The 8,532-nt window shown below is 35.1% G+C and overlaps 1 protein-coding gene across 1 annotated transcript; it reads right to left on the reverse strand.

Annotated features, from left to right (window-relative positions):
* Nucleotides 1-358: 358 nt before the first annotated feature.
* On the reverse strand, nucleotides 359-7,281 carry LOC136064256 (pleiotropic drug resistance protein 1-like). Its single transcript, XM_065765785.1, has 9 exons — nucleotides 6,956-7,281; nucleotides 6,623-6,743; nucleotides 6,409-6,497; nucleotides 6,210-6,294; nucleotides 5,934-6,093; nucleotides 5,727-5,803; nucleotides 5,492-5,545; nucleotides 5,325-5,415; nucleotides 359-399 (listed from the first exon to the last, which is right to left on the reverse strand). The coding sequence occupies exons 1-9, from the start codon at nucleotides 7,279-7,281 to the stop codon at nucleotides 359-361; spliced, it is 1,044 nt and encodes a 347-aa protein (XP_065621857.1).
* Nucleotides 7,282-8,532: the final 1,251 nt, after the last annotated feature.

The raw sequence follows: 8,532 nt of genomic DNA on the forward strand, positions 1-8,532 counted from the left end.
TTCAACATTAGCTAGAAGAGTAATAACCTTTATAAATCCTCATTTTTTTTGTTGCCTCCAGAGCTTCTTTGACAGCCAGACAGATGATCATCACCTTGGTAGCTGGCTAAGATCCTTTTTGTCTTCTCAATCTTTGCAAACAAAACCTAACCCTGCTTATAATTTATTCTTCGATCTACGATCTGACACTAACAGAATAACTTGCCAGCTTATACATTCCACAAAGCCTTGATTTAGCTTCCCCTAAACAGATTATTGTTGCTTATCAAAGGGCTTCCCTGCAAGTGCCAATATATATATATATATATATATATAGAAGACGGGGACAACCTTAACATTGACAAGCATCCACTAAAAATCAGAATTGATCCTGAAATGCCACAAGTTTTACAACTACCCCTGCAAAAATGAATGAAAAATCAAGATATTCCTAGGAATGGCAACGAGTCGAGTTTGGGCCGGGGTTTTTGATACCCAAACCCAACCCGCAGGTCCTCCCTTGTTACTCGGACCCAGCCCGTTTAATAAACGGGTCTTTTTTTTAGCCCCAAACCTGGTCCATCGGGTCTTCACAGGCCCTGTCTAGCCACTTCTGGGCCTATTTCGTGGCAGCCTGATCCAACCCAATCTTATTTAAAAAAAAAAAAAAACCAAACACGAACACAAATCGATCAACATTGTTATCAGTTAAATCCTCAAACTCCATTTATCATTTATGGAAGAAACAAAACTCTGATTTTTACATTTATGGACAGATTTTTACATCAACACAACATTCACTCCGATTTTTACATATTGAATCCTCAAACAAATACCCAAAAACAAAAACTATTGAGAGAGGAACAAAACTCCATTTAGATTTGGACAAATTTTTACATATTAAATCCTCAAACAAATACCCAAAACAAAAACTACTAAGAGGGAAATGAACCTAAAAAAGAAAAAAAAAAAAAAAAAAAGAACTCAAACCACTAAATCTCTCTCCGATCTAACATTCACGGCCTCCTTTGTGACAAAAACAGTAGCCACCACGAGATTCTACAAGTTCTCCTTTCAGAGACAAAACCAACGACGCTATTCAACAAGTCACATGTGAGATGGAAGAAAATCCATGGAGAATTGAGGGTGAGGATGAGATGTGAGTGTTTGAACCTGATTTGTGACTTTGAGAGTCTTGGTGGAGCTGATTAAAGAGTGAGAGTCAGTGAAGGAGGCGGCTGAGTTGAGAGAGACAGGAGAGAAATGAGTTTTAGGTTAAGATTGTGATATATATATATATATATAGGTAGGTTTTTTTTTGCAATTTTTTATTTAAGCTAATCGGTCAGGTCGGGTCTGGGTTCGAGCTTGGTTTTTGCCAAAACCCGGACTCGTCTCGTGTTTTTTTTAAAAACCCAAACTCGACCCTGTTCTTTATCGAATTGGGTAAAACCCGACCCATTAGGGTCGGGCCAGGCTAAGTACTCGTGGGTCGGGCTTAAATTGCCATCCCTAGATATTCCTTACGATTATCATCTCTGAAGCATCGACGCAACTGGGAGGGTGCCGCACCGGAGTTCGACGCGGCCCAACGTGGGGTACGGCGTCTGACATAGCTACCCGAGTGTTAGTGCCGCGTTTAAGATTTTTTTTTCTCGGATTCGAGCCGACTCGGCTCTATTCGCGCTGACTCAGCTTCGATTCGCACCGAACCGGGCCAATTTGGCCAAAATTAGGCCGTATCGGCTGAATCAAGTCGTATCGGCCGACGACCAAAATGGTCGAAACAAGCAGAAATCAGCCTTAAGTCATGCCGAAACAATCGAAATTGGTTTTGAATGAGGCCAAACATCCTAAATCTATTCTTCCTCAATTTTATTCTGAATATTTGTTGCTTCTTCTGTGTTTTCTTTTTTGTTGTGTTTCTTGCATTCTTCTTTCTTTGTTTTGTGAATCAAAGCCATAGTAATGTGTTTTTTAAGAATATTTTAATAGTAAAAATATATAGAAAATATAAATAAAAATATTTTTAATAATTTTTTAATCGCCGCACTTTGTCGCACCCGCACCCAACTTTTAAAAAAATTGCCGAGTCTCGCACCTGCACCTGTGCTTCAAGAGTTTCATTTTTCACTACCACAAAAAGGACAATAGGTATTAATATAATTTTTCCCTCTCGAGAGTTCAGATCTAATAAGTAGTACCTTTTCTACAAATATTCCAAACAAAATAATAGATTTCACTTGAAATATTGAACCTCGACAACCTTAACCACTTTCACTTGATACTATCCCCAAACATGGTTTGTTTTTAACCTCCCTCAGTCAATTGTCTACAAAAAAGAAAATAGCCAAAGACTTCATATTATCATCTTCTAGAATAGGGACATATCATCTTGTCTTGTAAGGCCATTCTAGCCTTTCTAGGCAGTGAAATCTTCAAGATTTCCCATTCACTTCAACATTGGTAGCTCCCATTAATCATTAGTCAATACGTTGATATGATTACAGTACAAAGTAAAACAATAAATTTTCTCCATTATAGAGATGGCTTTCCCTAATAAGAGGGAGGGAGGCATGAAGCAACCAAAAGCGCCAAACTAATTACTACTAGGTGCACTACTATCTCTGTGTGATATAAAAATAAATAAATTTACTAATGATGGCATTTTTACTTTAAAACTATTACCCTATGTACCCTCAAATGAATAAAGGTTCGAGAATCCCCAGTAATATTCAAATAGTGGTAAGGTCAAACAGGATTGGGATCAAAATTATAAGGGTTGACACAAATTTCATCCTGTGTTTTGACAAAAGACAACCAAAAGATATGAAAGTGAAACAGGCAGGAACTTAAACTGATTGATATTGCACAGGTTTGACAACTCAATCCAAAGTTATTTTAATTAATTTTTTAAAGTTAGAATTGGTACCAATTGGTATCGTGCCTAATATGGAGGAATTAGTGGAGATTTTGGGTTGTAGGCAGCCTTCGCTTCCCTTGAAATACTTGGGCCTTCCATTGGGTGCTACACATAAAGAGGAGACAATTTGGAAACCTGTATTGGAGAAGACGGAGAGGTGCACGTGTCGCTCAAACACCTCCAAACTCCTATAAATAGAAGCCTTCCTAAGGCATTTGGGGAGGACGAAGATTCAAAAGTAAAAAAGCTCTGCAAAAATCAAGTTTCAAAGCCTTCAAGAACTTCAATCTCAAAATCAAAGAACACTCGAAGCAGAATCATCCAAACTATCTGCCTAGATCCTAAAGTTTGCTGGAATCAAGCTCAAAAGCCTCTAGAAATATCAACAAACTACAAATCAGCAAACCTCTACGGATTCAAGCCTCCAAATCACCGAAGAACTTCCACCACAAATATTCGAATACGAAGAACATTCGAAGAGGAATCATCCAAATCATATTCCTAGATCTCAAAGTTCACTGGAATCAAGCTCAAAAGCATCCAGAAACCTCAACAAGCCATAAATCAACGAAACTCTACGGATTCAAGCCTTTAAAGCACCGAAGAACTTCCATCACAAACCTTCAAAGACGAAGAACGCACCAAGAACATAAAGAATACGAAGAACGTGAAGAACAAAGAATTTCGAACAAGCTCATAGCCAGAGATTCATTGTAATTCTGTTTCAAAGATCTTCGATCCATTCCTCAGCCAAATTGAAAGATATCTTGTGTTCGAATCAAAACCACATTACCACAATTCCAATCAACAAATTTTTCAAGGAGATCGAATCAGAGGATAACTCTTTTGTAATCACAGAGAATTGTACCACACAATCATCAATACAAATTTGTATTTGTTTGGCTCATTTCGAGCCGAGAAATTTAATCGTCCACAGTACCATAAAAAACCTATCAGGAAATTAACAATGCAATTTTGTGCTGGATGTTTTAGTGTATTGGTGCAGTGAAGATTCATGGTGGGGTGTCTAGCGATCAGGGAAACTCTATTGAAAGCGATTCACCTAAACATCAACTCACATGATGGTTGCAAGGAGATAGAAAGAATGATCAAAGGCAACAAATCAAATGGAAAACAAAGTCCTTAGTTGAAGACATTCAAAGTAAGCTGTGCGGCAAGAATCCCAACAATTTGCCAATCTTGCCTCAAATAGTTTCATGAACATATTTGGGTCTGAAATGACTATGTTGCTGGTTAGAACTTTATGTTATTATCTTCACACAAACTTTTCTTTTTTGTTGCATCCAAAAATAGTTGCGTCCAAAAAACAAAGTCCTTGAAGAAAAAAAACGTGATACCCTCTATTCCAAACAATGACAGACCTACCAACCTTAACTGTAAAGCATGCCTTGTTACAAAGAATGTTCCAACTTACCAGATTACAGAAACTGTTAAACAAACGAATTGGTAACAGGCTCCATGAATATGGGAAAGAACATGCCTCTGCCTCATATAAGAACCTGTATCCAGACTTGATTTTATTCTGAAATACTTTCCAACCACACAATGGAGATTCTTGCATGATTGAAATTGGATAATGTGAAACCTGGTCTACTTTGAATCAAAAACCTCCATACAGTGGCCATACACTGCTGCAGCTTTTTTTTAATTTTTCTGTACAATAAGTTTAGGCTCAAATATATATATATATATATATATAGATAGATATAATCCGTTTCAATCTACCAAGAAAAAACATATCATTACATATTATTTCCTGCAGCAACTTTGTACCCCAGAGGACAGCAGTGGAAATCATCAATGAGATTTCATTGTGATAGTGAAAATGAATCACTAAATGAGATCTGACATGCTCAAGTGCAAGTATGCTGTTTTCAAAATAAGTCCATCTAAAGTCTGCACTAACTAATTCAAGCAACAAATACAACCATCCCTCATAGAAATATTCACGATACTTTGCTATGGTATAAACTGCATGAATCAAGTTAACATCATACAGCACATTGGTTGTGCAAACATAGTTTCAGACATCAGTTGCCAAGTACACTTTTAAAAAAAAAAAAAAAAAGTAAATGATTTTATTCCAAATAAGTACCTTATTAATAATACGAAACACTAGATAGCCTAAAGAATTGCAACCAAAGAATTAGATAGCATAATAATGTTAATTTTATTCCATTAAAATGAATTGAGAAACTGATGACAAATCAAAATCTAGACTAAATAACCAGATTTGCACCACCCCACATCTGTTATAAATAGCTCGTTTGACAAAGTTACTCTTGTTGATAAGTAATGATATGGGAACTGGCATAGTGGCCTTTTTTGTAATTTGGAGACAAATAGTTAATTTGCAAGTAACAAAAGTTTTTTGTAAATTTGTGTTTCCAATTGAGTTTACCTGTTGTAACACGCTTCTTTTGTCCTCCTGAGATGCCCCTTACCATTTGATCCCCAACTATGGTATCTGCGCACACTTCCAATCCCAAAACCTGTAATGAGGTGGACTCAAATAAATAATAAATTATGGAAACCTATTGAAAAATTTTCAATCCATGCTGATGTTACCTTTAGAACATAATCTGTCATGATGCTTGTCTCCTGGCCTTCAGTTGCTACTCCCTTCAAATTGCAGAAGCCAAATAAAAACACGTAGGTTGTCAATCACCATGAGCGCATGTTCTCTAGATCAGTTACTCTATTGAATCTTGATTTGAGCATAATCTTTGATGAAAATATGAGCTAAACTGCCTATCATTTTCTGAGGTTGAGAATAAGTCAATGAAAGCAGCTTCTTTCTTACCTTCATGAAGATATCGATATCTGGATCAGGCATAATATTGGCTGTTTTCTCTCTTCTAGACAACTCTGCTAGCATCTCTGCAAATTTTTGAAATAGTATGCAGGTGACTCGTGTTTTACAGCTTACACACAAATCAATCAGGCCACATTCTGAAAATTAAACTGCCTGAAAGAAAATATGAAGTGGAAACCCTATAAATTAACTAACCCTGACGCCATCCAACTCCTTGGCATCTTGCAGAGAAGGCCAATGTTTCCCTCACAGTCATTTCTGCAATATGGAGATCATGTTGACTGATGTAGGCAGCAGTTCTCTGGGGTATAAACTCGCACAGGTCATGGCCATTATAAGTCACCCCTCCTGAGAACTAGAGGAGAAATTCCAGTTTCATATTGGAGATTAGACTAATCAGCAGAAAATATAAAGCTACATATTGAGAATAACCAATGAAAGGATTAAAGCCTTGATCAAAACTTTATTCACCTTTAAAGTTGGATCAAGTTTTCCAGCCAAAGCTAATAAAAGCGTGGTCTTCCCGGAACTTGGAGGGCCTAACAGCAATGCCATTCTGGAAAATGCATATGAACAAAGTAAGAAATCAGTGCCCCAATATTCTAAATTGAATAAAATTTCCAACATTCATAACTCAGTTCAAGAATATGAACTGAGCTTGCCTTCTCACCTGCCAGGCTTAATGATTCCACTAACATCTTGAAGAATGGACAAACGCTTCTTTTTACTTGGAAGAAAATGGACATAACTCAAGACATCCTTTTAAAATCAAAGGGCAAAGTAAACGGTAAAAATCAAAATAATAAGAAGAAAATCTCTAGACAACATATATGATAGATTAAATACATCAAATTTATATAATTGTGATAAATGTTGTGTGTTACCTCCAATATGTTAAAAATGAAGCTAAAAAGTGTAGGCAAAGCTCTGCTCCCAACATGGGTTTCTGCTTCTACACTTAGATGCTCAAATCGAACTTCAATTGTGGGAACATCAATTCCAACTCTTAACAAATATCAAATATCAAGAAACAAGAAGACTTATAACAGAAAATTCACCAAAGATATAAACTAAACCAAAATAATAATAATAATAATAATAATAATAAATGGAAGTTTTGTGTGCTGGGTACAATTTTTTTTTTTTTTTAAATAAAAACTCTCCTATTTTTATGAAGAAAAAAAGATAAAGAAGATAAAACTAATAAGAGAACATACCTATCTATGCGGTTCCTGAGCTGCAACAAGAACTTCTCATTGTCCTCCTCGGGGATCTTCAGCAACCTATCAATCAAAATCTTCCTCTCATGAAGTCCAAGATTATGTATATCAATTTCACTGGTCTCACCTTCCGGTGAAGTTAGTAAACCTTTCTTCAACCGGTTGAAAGTAGGAAGCTTTTCGAGTGCAGCCCATTTAAGAGCTTCTTCATCATCTTCATCTCCTGAAGATTTCGAGTACGCTTCCACGCCACCACTCCTCCATATGGAAGAACTGTTTCTTCGAAAACTATTTCCCGCATTATAAAGGTCACCAGCCTCCATGTTTATGCAACAGCAGCTAAAAAGTTAAAAAACCCACCAAGGACTTTTCAAACTCTATATATAGCTTACACCAATGGTTATCACTTCTTCAATAACTGAAGAAACTCATCATAACCCAAAAATTTTTCTTCTTACGTGAATAAGATCAATATTTCAATCTTTATGCCTTAAAAATCCGATGAAACAGGGAAAGCCCACTATGCATGTTTAAAAAAACCAACCATATTCTGAATGAGAAAGTAATACTAAGATTTAGATGTTACTTTGTGCAGAGATACATTAAATTCACTGTTAAATATACGGAGATTTGACAATTCTAGTTTTGCTCAATATGTTCACAAGGATAGATTTTTTTTTTTTTTTGTATAACGGTATTGGAGTCAGTTAAAAAAAAGTATAACGGTTTTTTTTTTTTTGATAATCAGAGGATATCGAGTATTGGACTTTGATTGTTCTTTCTTCTTCTTCTTCGATCTCTTATATACTACAGGGATCGTGACCCGTGGTACTGTTGTTAATTATTAAATTGTTGATCATAGAGTAAGCAAATACGTCACCATTTTTATGATAATTTTTTTTTTTTTTGGAGGATAAAAAACTAGGTTTGAGAAATACTTTAATCATGATATCAAGTTGAACTAGTGGCAGTTGAGCCTTCATGTTTTTCTTTTCTTTTTTTTCTTTTTTTTTTAGTTGTTGATAGGAATGGAACTTCATGCCTTTTATTTATTTATTTTACTAGCTTGTAATCTCTTCCATATGCATGGATATATTTAAAAGATATATAGTATAATTTTTACGTATATAATTTAAAAATTATTGATAGTCATTCTTATAGATTTTTTTAACTCTTTAAATAGTCTTATAAGAATGTTATTAGAAAGAAATAAGCATGTGTTGTGTATCCAAAAGTTAAGTCATTTTGAATATACACCGTTGTAAGTTTCTTTAAAAAAACCTTATTCTCTCTCTCTGTATGTGTGTATTAAAAATACTTAGTATTCTAAAAAAACCAAAACAAAACAAAACAAAAAGACAGAAAATGTAAATTGTCCATTTTTTGAATATTTTTATGTTCATTAATTCTAGAGTCTTTGATTTTTATACACAATACCTCACTTGAACGGATATTTATGATATGGTTCTACATTCGATTCCAAAATTAAGAAATAAGACTCTCTAAATATAAATATTTTATGACACATGGTATAAAATTGTACTTCAATTGTAGAATCTAATTGAATTTTCTCT

This window comes from Quercus suber, unplaced genomic scaffold, assembly GCF_002906115.3.
Source record: "Quercus suber isolate HL8 unplaced genomic scaffold, Cork oak 2.0 scaffold_653, whole genome shotgun sequence".
Classification (NCBI taxonomy): Eukaryota; Viridiplantae; Streptophyta; class Magnoliopsida; order Fagales; family Fagaceae; genus Quercus; species Quercus suber.

Coding starts and splice junctions, on each gene's coding strand:
- LOC136064256 (XM_065765785.1), bottom strand. CDS start 7,281: ATGGAGGCTGGTGACCTTTATAATGCGGGAAATAGTTTTCGAAGAAAC. Junction 6,744..6,955: donor CTCAGGAACCGCATAGATAG/GTATGTTCTCTT, acceptor ATATTTGTTAAG/AGTTGGAATTGATGTTCCCA. Junction 6,295..6,408: donor GGAATCATTAAGCCTGGCAG/GTGAGAAGGCAA, acceptor TGCATTTTCCAG/AATGGCATTGCTGTTAGGCC.